Below are 17,455 nucleotides of genomic sequence, written 5' to 3'. Positions count from 1 at the left end.
GTGACTTCATTATGTTGTCATAAATAAACAAGTAAAATGCTTGATCTGATCAGTATGAAATTTCTCCGGCTACGCCATTGTTGGACTATCGGTCTTGTTTTAGTCTGTCTGCCGGCCTGACAGTGAAACAAAATTTAAAATTATTCCAAACAGGAAACTCGCTGTTTTTAAGGACGTCATAAAGGACACAAACAACAGAGGCATGAATAATTAATGTAACATGTTAGATAGGGTGGTGTAACAGACTGTGTAAAACAGTGGTGTAAAAACTAGAATAAATTTATTCATACAACTTCAACATCATCATCGATATTGATCCTTGGTAGGGCTGTTGGCCCGATGATGATTGTTTCCATGGAAGGATTTCACAAAGTACATTTATGCAGTACATACTATATTGCACTTATTTTAAAGACACTAATCACAATTCTAAAAACAAGAAAAGGAGCAATCAGAGATTGCAAACCCTCGCCAGGATGTATTTTCAACGGTTTTTAAGGCTTTTGTGTAAAAACAAATATGGTGGCCGAACCACGTGACCGAGGACGTCATCATTATTTTTTTTCTCCACCAGATTATGCCGACATGGCGCTCAAGAAATTTCATCTTCATTGGATGAAGTTTTGTACTTGTCGAATTATGACGTCATAATGGAGGCACCTATGACATCATAATTAACATATTTTATTCCCCATGGAGAGTTCTTTACAATGAGCCATGTCTCAATTTTTTTCTATTGAGCGCTTTCAGAGATAGAGGTGCAAAGTTTTTCGGTTTTTCCAAGATGGCGGCCGAACCACGTGACCTATGACGTCATAATTATCATTAAAAAAATTCTACAGGTGGAGGTGCACCTGTGGTGAAAATTTCCTGTCAATCGGACCAACGGTTGCAGAGAAAATCATATTTATTCTGTGCGGACAAACACAAACAAACAAACAGACTCAAATGCAATAACCTCTCTGGCGAGGGAAATAACAAGGGCAATACCCCCTGGGCGCTCACCTGATAGAATAATGTGATGAAGGTAGTGCTCAAGTTTCATCGGAATTGTGTGTGCAGTTTCTAAGGAGAAAGCAAATACCTATTTTTTGGGGGGGTCAAACCTGGACCCACTTTGACCACCCTCCCCCCCCCCCCCCCCCTCCTCACCCCCTTCCCTGTAGCTCCCTTAGAACCCGACTTTTTCTTTTAATGCCGTGAACAAACTTGAGTTCTAACATTCTAAATATCATTTTAGCCAAGTTTGGTCGCAATTCCATCAGCAGTTTCAGAGAAATTGCAAGTGTTTACAGACGGACAGACTGACTATGCGCCATCCCATAAACTCCCCAGAACTATGTTCCAGTTGAGCAAGCAGATAATACAAAATATAACTTCTCCTTCATGGTTTCGGCAGCAGCAGTACACAGTGCCTATCTTGGAAAAAGAAACAGAGGAGGTGCCCTGGCAGCCTCATCACCGCTCAGGCCACTCGCGAAACTAGCTGAGTAGCCATCTTAGGTCCAACTCAACCGACGCGAAACCCACACAAAGCACTACTTCTTTGGCCACACCCCACCCACAGTAAATCACCAGCAGCAGTGCGGACATCTCTCGGCATGAAGGGAGTGTGTCCACATGTACCGGTGCGGCCGAGTCTGCATGCAGCACGACACCGAACAGCAAGGTGACCACAAGGCCCGAGTTGACGCGTTCAACAAAACAGCTCGGTCAGCACATTCACCAGGCAGCCCTGAAGCGCCGCCGGGCTCGCCACCACCAACGCTTAATCGCCACGAACCACCCACACACAGACTTTTACAATATCTTTATTATATTGAAAATATATATGAAAATATATATGAAAATTAGCTTGGTAGGGGCTCCACAGGTCAAATATATATGAAATACATTGAATTAATTGGCAACTCACGGGTGGGCCATTATGATGTTTGTTTCTTCCCTTCGACTGCCAAACTCTGGAACTAAAAAATAAAAATAAGACTGCTTCATTAGCGCCAAACTTTCAGATTTAAAAAAAAGATCTTTCAAATTGTGATTGTATTTAAATTTAAGTATAAACTTGAACTGCGTGGGGTAATGTCTTCTATGAACTCTCCAGTTGTATTGGCAGTGGCTACAGAGTACGAGGAAGAGGGAAATAAAGATAAAGAAATGAAGTCAGAAGGAGCTATGGACCTGTGGAGCCCCTACCAAGCTAATGCATGGACCTACCACTGTGCATGTTGAGGAGGGAGAGTGCTTCCCCTTCACCCCACCCCGAAATGCTTCCCCTCACCACACCCTCAAATTTACTCCCGCACCCCACACACTCAATCCTTCCCCCAAACACAAACCTTCACCCGCACCCCACACACTCAAACCTTCCCTCAAACACACTCAATCCTGCGCACCCAAACTTTCCAAGACACCTCACACACCTAAACGTTCCACATCACCACTCACACTCAAACCTTCCCCCTCATCCGTCCCAAAGCCTCAACTTGCCCCTGCAAAGCCTCTCCCCACATCTCATACCCTCCCAACACCTCCCACCCCTATCTCTAACTGTGCAGACTCAAACATCCGAGGTCTCCGCCCTAACCTGACAAATTTCTCAATCCAGGCTGCTGCCAATAAACCAAACATCACCTGTTTAACAGAATCCTTCCTCCCACAGGACGTCCCTAACTCCTTAGTGCCTTTCCCCATTATTGTCTCCACCGATTTGATAGGCCTGAACCACATCCCGGTGGTGGAGTTGCACTTTCCATCAATAACTCAATTTCGCACTGCCCTTGTACTGCTCTTACACCTCCCATCCCCAGGAGTACCTCTGGCTGCGACTTCCCCTCCACTCCCACCTCTTGTTGTTCATCAGTGTGTTATAACGTCCTCCTTACAGTGCCGACTCCATCTCTCTCAGACAACATGGGCAGACTTTTTTTTCACAACTCATCGCAACTCTCTCTTCCTCATATGTGGTGCTTTCAATCATCACCATGCAACTTTGCCTGGTGTTGGTACCTCTCTCACCAGCCATGGCACTTCAGCAAAGGAATTCTGGGACTCCATGGGACTGACTCAATCTGTGAACTTTCCAATCTGGATTTCTCCCAATGGCTATTCCTCCCTTGTGGACTTGGTGATGACTCACCAACTTTCCCATAAATGTCCCCCACTCTTCCTCTGCTCTATTCTGAGGGAGCTGCCTCAACACTGGCGAATCTGGCAGTTCACTCAGGCAGATTGGCAAGGACTGCAAGCAGCTATCTGTCTTCAGGACTGATCTCCCATATCTACTGCTCATGATATCAACTCAGTCTGGGAATTCTTCCACAGAAACCTGCTCTATCTTTCATACACAGATTCATCCCGTCACATCTTCAATGATCCAACCCTTCGTCCCACCCATAGTACACTGAATCCTGTTGTGAGGCAGTTGATCTGAAAGAAGATCAACTGCCTTACCACAGGATTCAGTGTAAAACTTTCTGGAAAGCTAATCCTACTGAAGACAATCTCAACGCATTCCAAGAAGTCCACATGTGTGTCTACTCTCAGGAGGACCAGAAAACATATATCCCACATTAATAATGAACTTTCAAACTTGTCCCCTCCTCTAAAACCTGGTGGCACCATGTTAAGTCTGTCTCTGGTGTATGCTCCCCTACAGCCCGTCCCTCACTTCAAATTGCATCACAGCTCATAAGGCTGAATGCTTGACTTCTGTGTTTGCTTCGAAATATCTGTCACCAACCCCTAACTCTCGGTACCCATCCCTTCCATGTCGCACCCAACTGTTCCTGGACTCCATGTATTTTGCACCTAAGGTGGAGAAGGTTCTTTCAACCCTCGACTCTGACTCTGCAACTTGACCAGACGGCATCAGCTCACGTGTCCTAAAACACGTGCTGCTGCTCTGCTGCAGTCCTATTCTAGGAACAGTCCTATTCCTGATCTTCGTAAATGATCTAACTCTGGAAAATCCCCTTTATCTATTTGCTGATGACTCCACTCTGTGCCGTGACATCCCTCATCCTTCAGTAGTTGAAAATGAAAGTTCACTTTCCTCATAACTTGAAAAAAAAAATATCCCAAGTTGGTCAAGCACTTGGAATATGTCTGGACAAATCCCCCACTCTTACTATCACTCTCTAAACGGACCATCTGGAAAACCCTCCTATCTACTTTCTTAATAATCCTCTTGAGGAAGTTCAATCATTCAAACTGCTGGGTCTCACTATCAGCCATGATCTTTCTTGGGCAAACTATATTTCAAAGTTGGCCTCCAAAGCCAGCTGCTGACTGGGCATCTTCTGTCGTACAAAGTCCTTCCTTGGCACACCAGAAATCCTGTCCACCTAAAAGGCCTTCATCTGCAGCTTGTTGAATTACCGCTCTCCCCTCTGGGCTGGCTCTTTTGCCTCAGATCCTGCTCAACTTGACGCCATGGAAACCAAGGCTTTCAAGATTATTGGAATCTTCTGCGATGAAGCCGAGTCTTTGGGCATGTTATTCACCATGGCAGACAGGTCGGTGGTCTCTCTATCTTGTACTGCCTCCTTTCTGGTCTTGCACCCTCTGCTCTTTCCGTGTCCCCCCCCCCCCCCTCACCTCCCCAGGTTTTTGCAGGGAATGCACGGTCCACCAACATTCCCCTTCTTGTAAAACTACTGAAATCCAGTATGACTGCTCACCTACACTCATTTGTTCCTCTATTTTCCCAACTTCCACATTCTCTTCAATCTCATTCTTCTCTCCAGTTCTTAAAGACAGATGTTTACCATCATCTCACATCGGCCACAATCCTTCTTACCCTCATTAATCCCACCCCAATCCCTCGTTCCAATTTCCCTCCTGAGAGTTCCCTTCTGTATCCATCTTGTGCACCCCATGCATCCTCTCCTGCCCCCCATTCTTCACCACACTCACTGTTTGTCTAAGTCTCTCTCTATCTTGGCCTTCAACTCTGATGTTGGTTCCCCCCCGCCCCCCTTCTCTCTTCTGTGCCTTTTGTCCTGATCCATTCAGTGTACTAGGACTAGCTCTTCCATGAGCCTTGGTTAAAAGAAGGTCTAAATGGTTTGCAGGTCGAAGGGGTTTAAAGGGTGTAAAGGTCCAAAGGGTCAATTAGGGTTTAAGGACTCTAAAGGTCGAAAGTGTCTTTGGGGTCTAACTCGAAGGGGCCATAAGAGGTCTAAAGGGTACGTTCCAAGAGTATTTCCAATAATTAAAAAGGATTGAATTGAATTTTTTTTGTCACTGAACTACACATAATACCCCATAATGCCAAAGATTGTTCGGTGCTCGGTGGACATTGTAATGGTGTGAGCACTCACCTTAAAGCTGTCGAGCTCGGGTTCGAATCTCGACCGAACTATAAACTGCCGTCCTGGTGATGCGCAGGTAGAGTGATTCATCAGTGTGTGCGCTTTCCCTCAGATGGACGTTGCGCAGGAAGACCTGTCTGCCAACCCCCCCTCACCCACCAAATACAGAGGGTAATAGCTACAAATAGACCTCTGTGCACCACCACCATCACCACCACTTAACTAAATCCCTTCCTGGTCTATAACCGTCGTAGTGGGCTCCTGAGACCACAGTAATAGCAAGCCCTCCTTCGCATTGGCACACTACATCAATATTTATCAATTGGCTTTTCTCTTTATTGCGTGTGCGGGTTAACGCACTCACATTATAAGTGCCTCGTGACCTTGGTCACGTCACTCCCTCGGCGACACGATTCACTCTACTCGGCTAATGAAGCAAACTCCCTCCAATAGTCCAGATCGGGTCCGAAAGACCCCGCCCAAAGTCCCGTTCCGCCCCAGTAGCGGCTGACCTCGGTCACCAGCTGCAAACCACCGGAGAGCTATTCATCGTGTCTTAGGCCAAAGCACATTCGTCATCAAAAAGGTAAATGTCACAACTGGACATCCCACTCCCCACAAACCACCACGACCACCCGAGCTAGTCATATTACGACCACCCAAGGTAGTCATATCACGACCACCGGAGCTAGTCATATCACGACCACCGGAGCTGGTCAGATCACGACAACCGGAGCTAGTCAGATGACGACCACCGGAGCTAGTCATATCACGACCACTGGAGCTAGTCATATCACGACCACCGGAGCTCGTCAGATAACGACAACCGAAGCTTGTCAGATCACGACCACCGGAGCTCGTCAGATCACGACCACCGGAGCTAGTCATATCACAACCACCGGAGCTAGTCATATCACGACCACCGGGGCAAGGCATATCATTCCGGTGCAGGACACCAGAGCTAGTGAAATCACGACCACCGGAGCGAGTCAAATCACGACCACCGGAGCTAGTTAAATCATGACCACAGGAGCGAGTCAAGTCACGACCACCGGAGCTAGTCAAGTCACGACCACCGGAGCTAGTCAAATCACGTCCACCGGAGCTAGGCATATCACGACCACAGGAGCTAGTCATATCACGACCACCGGAGCTAGTCAAATAACAAACACTGGAGCTAGGCATAGTACAACCACTGGAGCTAGTCAAATCATTCTGGTGCAGGACACCAGAGCTAGTCATATCTTGACCACCAGAACAAGTCATATTTCAACCAATGGAGCTAGTCATATCAAGACCACTGGAGCTCGTCATATCACGACCACCGGAGCTAGTCAAATAACAAACACTGGAGCTAGGCATAGTACAACCACCGGAGCTAGTCATATAATTCCGGTGCAGGACACCAGAGCTAGTCAAATCAGGAATTCTGGAGCGAGTCAAATCACGAACACTGGAGCTAGTCATATCTCGACCACCAGAGCTAGTCATATCAGGATCACCAGAGCTAGTCATATCATTCCGGTGCAGGACACCAGAGCTAGTCAAATCAGGAATTCTGGAGCTAATCAGATTTCAACCACTGGAGCTAGGCATATCTCGACAACCCAAGCTAGCCATATCACGACCACCGGAGCTAGTCATATCATTCCGGTGCAGGACACCAGAACGAGTCAAATCAGGAACACTGGAGCTAGTCATATCTCGACCACCAGAGCTAGTCATATCTCGACCACCAGAGCTAGTCATATCTCGACCACCAGAGCTAGTCATATCAGGACCACCGGAGCTAATCATATTTCAACCACTGGAGCTAGGCATATCTCGACAACCCAAGCTAGCCATATCATGACCACCGGAGCTAGTCATATCATTCCGGTGCAGGACACCAGAGCGAGTCAAATCAGGAACACTGGAGCTAGTCATATCTCGAACACCGGAGCTAGTCATATCTTGACCACCAGAGCTAGTCATATCTTGACCACCAGAGCTAGTCATATCACGACCACCGGAGCTAGTCATATTTCAACCACTGGAGCTAGGCATACAGTCACGTGAAAAAGTAAGTACACCCCATGTAAAGTTTTGACTTCTTCAACATACAGCTATTTGATCTTCATTTCAACAATATTGATAGATAAAGGTGATATAATATAACAAATATCATGAAACATTTACATTTTGTAGTCCATTGTATAATTTAAATAAACATAAATGCAAATTTCGCATGTGGAAAAAGTAAGTACACCCTTGGATCTAATAGGTGGTATTGCCCCCTTTGGCGGAAACAACCTCAAGTAGGCGTTTCTTATAACTGTCTACAAGTCTCTGACATCGACTGGGAGAAATTTTTGCCCACTCCTCCATGCAGAATTCTTTCAGCTGTGCGATGTTTGAAGGGTTTATTGCATGCACAGCTAGTTTCAAATCCTCCCACAGCATCTCGATGGGATTTCGATCCGGGCTTTGACTTGGCCATTCCAGAACCCTCAATTTCTTTCTTTTCAGCCATTCCTTGGTAGATTTACTGGTATGTTTAGGGTCATTGTCATGTTGCAAGGTCCACCTTCAGTGGACAGTTTTGCCCTGATGTTCTTTCTGGACAGCAAAGGTTTCCTCCTGGCACACCTCCCATGTAGATCAAATTTGTGCAGCCTCTTTCTAATGGTAGACTCGTGCACTTTGACATCAACAGTGGCAAGAGCTACCTGTAGGCTGCGTGGTGACATTCTGGGGCTCTTTGAGACTTCTTTCAGCATCTTGCGATCTGCTCTCGGGGTGAACTTGCTGGGGCGGCCTGACAAGTTGTTGTTGTTTGGAATCTTCTCCACTTGTAGATGATCTTCCGGACAGTCGAATGATTGATTTCAAATTGTTTGGAGATCTTTTTAAATCCCTTCCCAGACTCGTAGACATCTATAACCTTCTTTCTGAAGGCCTCAGAGAGCTCTTTTGATCTAGGCATGGTGATGCCACACACTTCAACAACAAAGAGCAAACCAAACGAAATGTCTGAGGTTTAAATAAGACAGGTTCTTCCAAGATCCTCTCTAACGAAGTTCTAATCATTTGCACCTGAGCTGGTGCACCTGATTCTAATTTTAGGTATTTGAAGTAGTGATAAATGAAGGGGTGTACTTACTTTTTGCACATGCGAAATTTGCATTTATGTTTATTTAAATTATACAATGGACTTCAAAATGTAAATGTTTCATGATATTTGTTATATTATATCACCTTTATCTCTCAATATTGTCGAAATGAAGATCAAATAGCTGTATGTTGAAATATGTTGAAAAAGTCAAAACTTTAAATGGGGTGTACTTACTTTTTCACGTGACTGTATCTCGACAACCCAAGCTATTCATATCTTGACCAATGAAGCTCGTCATATCACGACCACCATAGGTAGTTGTATCACTCCGGTGAAGAACCCGGAGCTGGTCATATCGTATCATATCATTTACAAAAGTCCGAAGCTCGTCATATCATTGCCTCTGACATCAACTCATCCTGGGAATTCTTCCAAACAAAACTGCTCTCTCTCATGCACAGATTTATCCAATCTCATCTTCAGTTGTCATACCCTTCCCCCCATCCATGGTACACTGAATCTTGTTGTTGAGGCAGTTGCCATGAAACAACTTGCCTTTGCCTCGTGGAAGGCAAATCCAACTGAAGGTTATCTCAGTTCCTTCCACAAAGCTCGGAACTAATGTGTGTCCACCCTCAGGAGAGCCAGGAAGCAATATCTCTCCACTCTCAAGACTGAACTGTCAAACTTGTCTCCATCCTCCAAATCCTGGTGGTGTCTTGTCAAATCTGTTTCTGGTGTTTGTTCTTCCTCCATCCCCTGCCTTAACTCAAACGGCTGCACAGCTGACTCCATACGTGAAAAAGCAGAATGCCTCAACTCTGTGCTTGCCTCAAAATCCTGTGTCCCAAACTCACATCTCTCTGTACTCGCCTTACCCAGTCAAACCCAGCTGCTCCTGGACTCTGTGTCCTTCTCTCCTGACAAGGTGGAGAAGTTTCTGTCAAACCTCGACTCTGATTCTGCAACTGGACCAGACGGCATCAGGCCACGGGTCTTAAAATCCTGCTCTTCCGCTCTTTCACACCCTCTCTCTGTTCTTTTCACCCTCTCTTTTGCTCAAGGTCATCTGCCATCTGCTTGGAAATCAGCCAACATTACCGCTTTACACAAAAAGGTGCAAAACAGATCCTTGCAACAACAGACCAATCAGCCTGCTCCCAATAATCAGCGAGGTCATGGAATCCATCATCGCTTCTGATATAAAATCCTTCCTCTCCTCCAATGGCTTGATCTCTGATCATAAATTTGGATTCAGACCATGTCATTCTACTCTGGACATGCTTCTTCTGCTGTCTCAACAATGGATGGAGGTCCTCAATGCCAAACAGGAAATCAGAGCTGTCTCCCTTGACATATCTCGTGCCTTCAATACGGTCTTGCACCCCGCACTGCTCACCAAACTCTCCTCCTCTGGTATCCATGGAAACCTCCACACATGGTTTGCAGACTTCCTCTCTGGTCATGGTCAAATTGTGGCCCTGAATGGAATTCTCTCATCTCCCCTTCCTGTTCAGGCTGGAGTTCCTCAAGGCAGTGTTCTGGGCCCTGTGCTTTTTCTGATCTTCATTAATCATCTCTCCGACTCTCTTGAAAATCCCCTCTATCTCTTTGCTCATGACTCCACTCTCTGCCGCTCCATTCCTCATCCCTCAGATCAGCAGTCTGCAGCCTCCTCACTCTCTGCAGACCTGGACAATATCACAAACTGGTCAAACAAATGGAACATGTCTTTCAATCCTGACAAATCTCACACTCTCACTTTGTCTCTCCGTAAAGACTGTCTGGACAACCCTCTCATATACTTTCTGAACAATCCTCTTGAAGAAGTTCTGTCACTCAAGCTTTTGGGTCTCACTATCTGCCATGATCTGTCCTGGGAAAACCACATTTCCAAGCTGGCCTCCAAAGCCAGTCGCCGACTGGGCATCCTCCATCGTGTAAAGTCCTTTCTGGGCACTCCTAAGCTCCTCATCACATACAAGGCTTTCATCCGCAGCTCAATGGAATACTGCTCTCCTCTCTGGGCTGGTTCTCCTGTCTCATACCTAGCTCAGCTTCACGCTGTTGAAACCTAAGCATTCAGAATCATTGGAATCTCCCGAGATGAAGCCGATTCTCAGGGCCTTCCACCTTTTACGGATTTGTCACTTCCGTCTTTGTGGTTTTCATCTACTTGAAGCATTTTTAGTTTCAGGTGCTATTATTGTTACGGTTTCGGTGTGAAATGGAGATAACTGTCTTCAAAGGTAAAAATAGTGTTTCAGAAGAAAAAAGAAATGGGTGAAGAAGAAACCGGAAGAAGAAGAAGAAGAGGCGGGCAATAGGATTGAGAGAGATCGGAGAAGAAGAAACCGGAAGAAGAAGAAGTGGCGGGCGATAGGATCGAGAGAGATCAGAGAAGAAAGGCGTATCTGCTTCATGGTGGCGAGCAGACCTTTTGGACATTTGTCACGAGCGAATGTTGGTTTCCCTGGGAAAGGGATTCCCGTGACAGAGTCGTTATTGCAGTTGCAATTCAACCTGCATGATGGGTTTTGGTTCCGAGAGTGAATCTTCGTTGGAGAGCAAGCTGACGCCTCCATTATTGGCCAGTCAGCCATTTCACCTTGCACAAGCCATTCGCCCTGTTCCACGTGTATGTCGTGGGTTTTCCCGGAGCGACCTCTGCGTGGGAACTGCTGATTGTTCATGTCAGCTTCATTGTAGGGTGAACAGAAGGTGTGAGTTTCCATTCACCTTTTGGGTGAACCATTACCGGACCGACTTCGGCCCGACCTCTAACCAAGCGGCTCTTCTGCAGCTTTGACTGTCGACCGACCTGGGTTCAGGTCTCAGTACAACCTTTTCGTGTGACCGCCAGAGCGGGGATCGACTTTGGCCTTGTGTCGTGACACCGTGACTTTGGGGAATGTTACAGTTCGCTTCCGTTGGAGTACTGTGAGTTATTGATTAAGGAAATATTGCTGGTACCATCATAGGAATTGTATGGTTTATGATGTGCAAGTGAGAGTTTCCTTGCACTTGCGTTAAGTGTTATTATTGTGTGAGTTTTGAATACAATAATTGGTTTTGTATCAATTGCTTGGTGTGGTTCCACCATTGGTCATTGGGACACACACATAATAGCACATCTTTCTGCCGTGACTCCTTTCGAGGCTCGGTAACACACCGCAGGCAGGTTGCTGGTCTTTCTGTCTTCTACCTACTCCTCTTCGGCCTAGCTCCCCCAGCTCTGACTGTGCTCTGTCCCCAAAATTTACCTGCAGGACGAACAAGATCTGCCAGCAACTCTCTTCTGGTGAAACTGCCAAAATCAAGACTCTCTATTCACCTCCACTCTTTCATTCCCCTCTTTTCTCCCACCTCTGGAACAAACTCCCGCACTCTCTTCAATCCCACTCATCCCTCCAGCTATTTAAAACAGCTGTTCACCACCATCTCTTATCTTCCCCCATCGAAAACCTTGATCTTTTCTATCCCCGTTAATACTCCCCAAATCCACCTCTTTCAATCTCCAACTTCTTTCCTGAAATTCCTAGTTGTGTCAATTTGTTTTATGCCGTGTACCCCTTCCCTCCCCCCTACCTCCCCACCAGCCCTCTCTCTTCCACAGAGCTACCGACGTGCCTGTTCTCCACCGTTGTTGTGCCTGTATGTTTTCCTCTCTCTCCCGCTCCCTTTATTAGTCCCCTACCGGTGTACACCGGAGGGGACTATAAGTTTGCACGCCGTCCCTCCGTCTGTCAGTCAGTCAGTCCGTCACGCAAAGAACAGTTTTCCGGACTTTTTTTCTAAACGCTTAAGGCTAATGATTTCAAACTTGGCACATGGTGTCCTCATGACAAGTTACAGATCAAGTTCGAACTTCACGACGTTTCGATCATTTTTGACAAAGTTATGGCACTTTGAACTTTGGGAATTCTGATAATTCTGATGATCCTTAACTCAGTGCCATTTTAAGTTTTAATTTCCTTTAAAAAAGATTTTCTCTGCAATAAATAGGACCGATTGAGATCAAATTTTCACCGTAGGAGGGACTCGGTCTGTAGAATATTTTATTGGTAATTATGACGTCACAGGTCACGTGGTTCGGCCGCCATATTGTTTTTCATGAAAACATGAAAACCCCTTTTTCTCTGCAACGGCTGAACAGATCGAGGCCAAACTTTGCAGGCAGAATCGCATACCCATGACGAACAAAGAAGTCAGCGAGCATGACGTCATGCGTCACATGGTTTCAGAGTTATGACATTTTAAAGCATGAACCTTTAAAACCGAGCTCCTCCGTCATTTTTGATCTAGTCGAGGGGAAACTTCACATATCTGTTCAGCATGTCAATCTACTAAAATGTCCTTTTGGAATTTGCGATAGGGCACGTGGTTTGGCAGATATCGTTAATTCAACGAAAATATTTTAAAAATAGACATCTCTTGTTTATTCTAGAGTTCTCCTCAAGCCGCACCGCGCGCCCTCAGCCTCATCTCGGGAATGTCAAAAGCGCGACACAGCGCGCGCTTACGGGAGGGGCGGAGCCAAGCCGAGCAACATTTATATATACACATCGATCATTGATCGTGAACCGGAAAATATAATAAATTACTGATATTTAGCGACTCGAAAGGTTCTTTATCAACAACTTATTTTCTCGTGCTTCTGCTGACCTGTCTGCAAGATGTATAAATCGAAGTCCCGAGTGCGAATCACAGGTGAGCCCGTCCTGAGGTAATTAGCGCTTGGGAACGATTCAGAACCTGTGGGTAAATAACCCTTGGTAATTTCCCCAACAGTTTTCCAGACGACAGACTGCCGGTAGGGGACATGTTTTGCAGCGCAATACTCAGAATGCTTGTTTATTGTATGTTTTATGGGTCTGTGCCTGTTCTCGTGTGTAATGTGTTGGCTTTTACACGAGCCTCGACTCCATACACAAAAAAAAATAAAAAAATTCGCCACCTTGCAGGTAAAATGAGCAAATATAGATAGTTGTCGACCCTCCAGAAAAAAAGCATTTCTTCGAAAAATTACACCTCGTCATCGAAAGATAAACCACAATGAAAAAAAATATGAATATCACACAATAAATAATTCCTTGCAGGCCAAATGTTATTAACCAGTCAAACCATAGTTACAAGTTCAAGATGCTGATCGTTTAATCACCATTTCCATTCGGTACCGGCACAACAAAACGCACAGTTTATGAACCATTAAATTCCAGCAAGTGGGACGTATTCGCAGTCTACAAACAACGGAGGGTCACCGTGTTTGTCAATGGTGTGCAAGGTTAATCATAACTGTTGTGTGCAAGGTAGTTTGACTTCACCAGCACACAGCGATAGCCAGTCGGTGAGCGATCGAAGCAGACCCCGACGAGAGCACGACCGCACGAGGAATGATCAGTCGGGGAGGGTGGACTCGTACTCGGGTGGATTAATCAACAGGCAAGCGTGCGTGGTCCAATGACCTGCGGGGACAAGCCCACACCCCTCCCCGTGACCCCCACACATCGTTTTGGCTAAGCTTTATTCACGTCCTTCGCCAAATGTACACGTGCGATTGTACGTTTATTTTATGTAAACGTTTTTTGACCTTGAAGTACCAAAACTTTTGCTACGAGCACTTTTTGGAAGGAATTTGGAAATTTCCTCTCCTACTATTCCCAAAATTTGTGTGTGTGTGTGTGTCACGCTCTTTTTTTGGTTCGTTGTACAATTCCATACGTCTGGGGCAAATGCCCCGAAAATTGTTCCTACCAATTATGTTAACATGCGCTAGGTCAACATGTTATGGGGAACTTTTCCTTGTACAGTATATTTCAAACCATGGTTTGGACCAATAGGAATGATGGGCATCTGCCCAATGATTGTGGTTATCCTCGGTGGGATTTGGTGCAAGCTTCAACAGGCAATCCCTTCTGAAAGGAGCACAAATGAAGTTTTAAGCGGACAAATTTCCTCGAGCTGCATTAAACCCAGATTAAATAGCAGACCACACTAATGGGTAATCCTGACAACTCCTTCAAACAGGTTCCAATTAAAATGGTTGATGACGTCATAAAGGCACACTGCCTTTTGCATCAATCTGTCGCTTCACCACATTATATGTCGAGGTAATTAACAACTGGTAAGGCGAGGGCAATACACATTCGTCGATGTACACACGACTTGCTATTAGCGCACATAGCCTGGGTGGTGGTATACATTAAATATGCGTGACTTGTTAATAGTTGTGCTGCACGGTTTGGTTAATTCCTCACCAAGATTGCCCCTTAGTTCAGCATAAGAAAAAGGAACCATGGCTGTCTCATTATGTCCTTTGAACATGATTTTTTTTTTTAATCCGCCACCCCGCACCGCCATTGCACGTAGAGGCAATTGTGCAGGGATCGAATCCCAGAGACGTATTCGGACACCTTGTGTGACGGAGTTTTATGCACCAACGGAGTCTTACTCAGAGCATGAGCTCATAGATCCGGTTCCATTTTTATTCTCGCCATGGTTCATGACACAGAATTTTCCTCATCACTGGATATGCCGTAGTTGGGCGGTCCCTTGCACAAGTGCTCCGCTGGGACCTTTCCTTCCAGGAGAGGGACGAAGCGTCCCCCTTGCACGCAAATCCAAACGAATAAATCAGCCGCACTCGAGAGGCCGGCGCACACCCTTCAATAGGGAGGGTTGCCCGGTCTCCCCTAGGCAATTGAAGGGAGTCTCGGTGACTCCCGTGGGAGGCACGGCATAATGGCCAATGTTTTTGTGGATCTTGTGTCCGAGGTCATTCCTGAGAATGCTCGTGGGTTAAAACACGTGGCCACCTGCCAGACCGATGCCTTAAACATTTATCAATCGATACAACTACAAAATGTCCATAGCATGAATTGCATTAATCAATCGTGCTGAAATACTATAATATTACCTTATCTTATCCAATGAACAACTACCGAATGTGAAGAATCCTTTACCTCCACAAATCTGCAACGTCCGCCCCAAATACATAAGCAAAGCGAGATCCATGATACGACTATGCACACGGAAAGGTAGCGGAAGCCGAAGAAAGCGAGATGGGTTATCCCAATAGTGACATTCAAGAAACAGGAAAGGAAGGGTTAATTATTACACTGGCTATACAAAAAAAGAAAAAAAAAAGAAGAGACATACCTGTGTGCACAAATATCTACTTAACTTATCGTTAAAAAATAAAAATTTTTATAAAAAAAGGAAATGAGGGTTAAACAACCCGAAATTTCGGACGTGAATATGCCGAACTCCAAATTTTATAGCCATTGTTCCAGCAGCTCAGCTGTGCCGCGCTGTGTGGCCATGTTCGAGATGGTGTGTGGGAGGGGAAAGGATGGTGTAACCACGCCGGGTCTTTGAGGACGCACAATGAGAGGCAGTTGGTCCAGGGCGCAGCAGACGCGAGGGCACGCGGCACACACAATGCACTGGGCGGCACGCCACGCGCTCCCGACAGTCAAGGAAATAGGAAGAGAGGTTAGAGGGGAGGGGGATGAGGGTAGGGAAGCGGTGCACAGAAGATAAATAAATAAATCCATCCAGAAAGGGATGTAAGCGCACAAATCGCAGGGTTAAAACAAATATTTAATTGACAAAATAGATTGGCTATACAAGAAAAATGAGACATTCCTGTACATAAATATCCACTGAACTTAACGGTAAAAAACAAGACGAAATTAAATTACAAAGAGCCCTGTCGGGATTTGATATGCAAATATTGATGAAATCATAATCCTCCTTCCTTCCTACCTCCAAATATGTTATGATGTATTTTATATTTAATATACAAAAAAAAAACAAAGAAAAAAACCACATAACCGGGTTACCATTCAAACAAACGGTGCCGTCATTAGTAACCCCCGGGTTCGCAGATGGAAGTCCTGTTTGCGGTTTCAAAAAGCAAAACGGTTTGGTCCTGGTTTGCACCCACTGTCGTTACAAATTGGAATGTGGGTTCACTTCAACAACGTGCATCACCGATGACCCAGCGTCACGTAGCGCCCAACGCCAAGACAAACACACTGGAAAAAAGTGACCAAACGTGTCACCAGGCACTTGTGGTACAAAGCGTAGGAATGGGATGCGGGCTGAGCAATCGTCCTGCGGAGAACTGTTTTGGGCACGCACAGATCAAACGACGTGACCTAGTTTGTCAATCCCACCGATGTTACCGACTCGGATGAAAGTTGACACCCCAATTTATATACACTGGCTATGTTGAGCCTTGTGCGAAAAGAAGCCGTCAAAATAACCTGTCGCTCTCCTTCCAATATATATTTAAAAAACGATGAAACAATATACTTGAGCACCAAGCTAGGCAGATTTCACGTGCCCTGACACCCGCCGCTCCCACATCCGCTCGACCTCCGTGACGGTGTCCTGCAGAAGCGTTTCGAAGATTGAGTCGGCGAGCTGCTCCTTCACCTGCAGCTCTTCGTATTCGTAATCAACCCAGCTCCTCTCTTCTTTGGCCAACTCCTGGGTCTGACAAAAGGATGAGAAGGAAGAAGAAAAAAAACCCTCATTGGTTGTAGCAACACCTGCCCCAGTGGGCTCCTGGTATCAATGTCAACAAGACTTGAAAATGACTTCATCTTGGTCATCTTCAAAACTCACTGGAATGCTTTTTCCTTATTTCCTTATTCTTATCATTCATTCCAAATGCCTCTTTCCAACTTCCAACACAACCCATCGGTGATCACAAGAGGAATGGTCACCAAGCAATCAGTAACTTTCCAGCAAGCAGATGGCACTTCCAGAAAGCAAAGTGGGATGCTTTTTTTTGTCGATTCACCTCCATTGCTGCATCCCAACTCCCCCCACCCCAACTCCCTCTCTCAGAGGATGCTGAATGGACTAAGTACCGATTGGACAGCTACGACTGAGATCTCCAGTAATTTATAGGTATCTTGTATACTTCAAACACCTTCCCGTTACAATAACAGAAAAATGTAATTATACCACTGGTGTGACTTCAGACAAAACGGGCATTTCATGCTTCCTTCTTCCAAAGCCTTGGTACCCGACA

At 45.7% G+C, this 17,455-nt stretch overlaps 1 protein-coding gene across 7 annotated transcripts in view; it reads right to left on the bottom strand.

Moving 5' to 3' along the window:
* Positions 1-13,538: 13,538 nt before the first annotated feature.
* The window catches only part of LOC137438952 (centrosome-associated protein 350), a 143,759-nt gene continuing 139,842 nt past the window's right edge, over positions 13,539-17,455 (bottom strand). For 6 of the 7 annotated variants that reach the window (XM_068134449.2, XM_068134453.2, XM_078767537.1 and 3 more), the window contains one exon: positions 13,539-16,911. In XM_068134449.2, coding sequence (XP_067990550.2) covers positions 16,741-16,911 — 171 coding nt within the window. In that variant the 3' untranslated portion in view covers positions 13,539-16,740. The remainder of the gene's footprint in view (positions 16,912-17,455) is intronic. The other variant, XM_078767535.1, reaches the window with a different exon arrangement.

This window comes from Myxine glutinosa, chromosome 13 (genome assembly GCF_964187855.1).
Source record: "Myxine glutinosa chromosome 13, kmMyxGlut1.1, whole genome shotgun sequence".
NCBI classification, from domain to species: Eukaryota; Metazoa; Chordata; class Myxini; order Myxiniformes; family Myxinidae; genus Myxine; species Myxine glutinosa.
The sequence above is the reverse complement of the archived record's forward strand: the minus strand, read 5'-3'. Positions and strand labels throughout refer to the sequence as shown.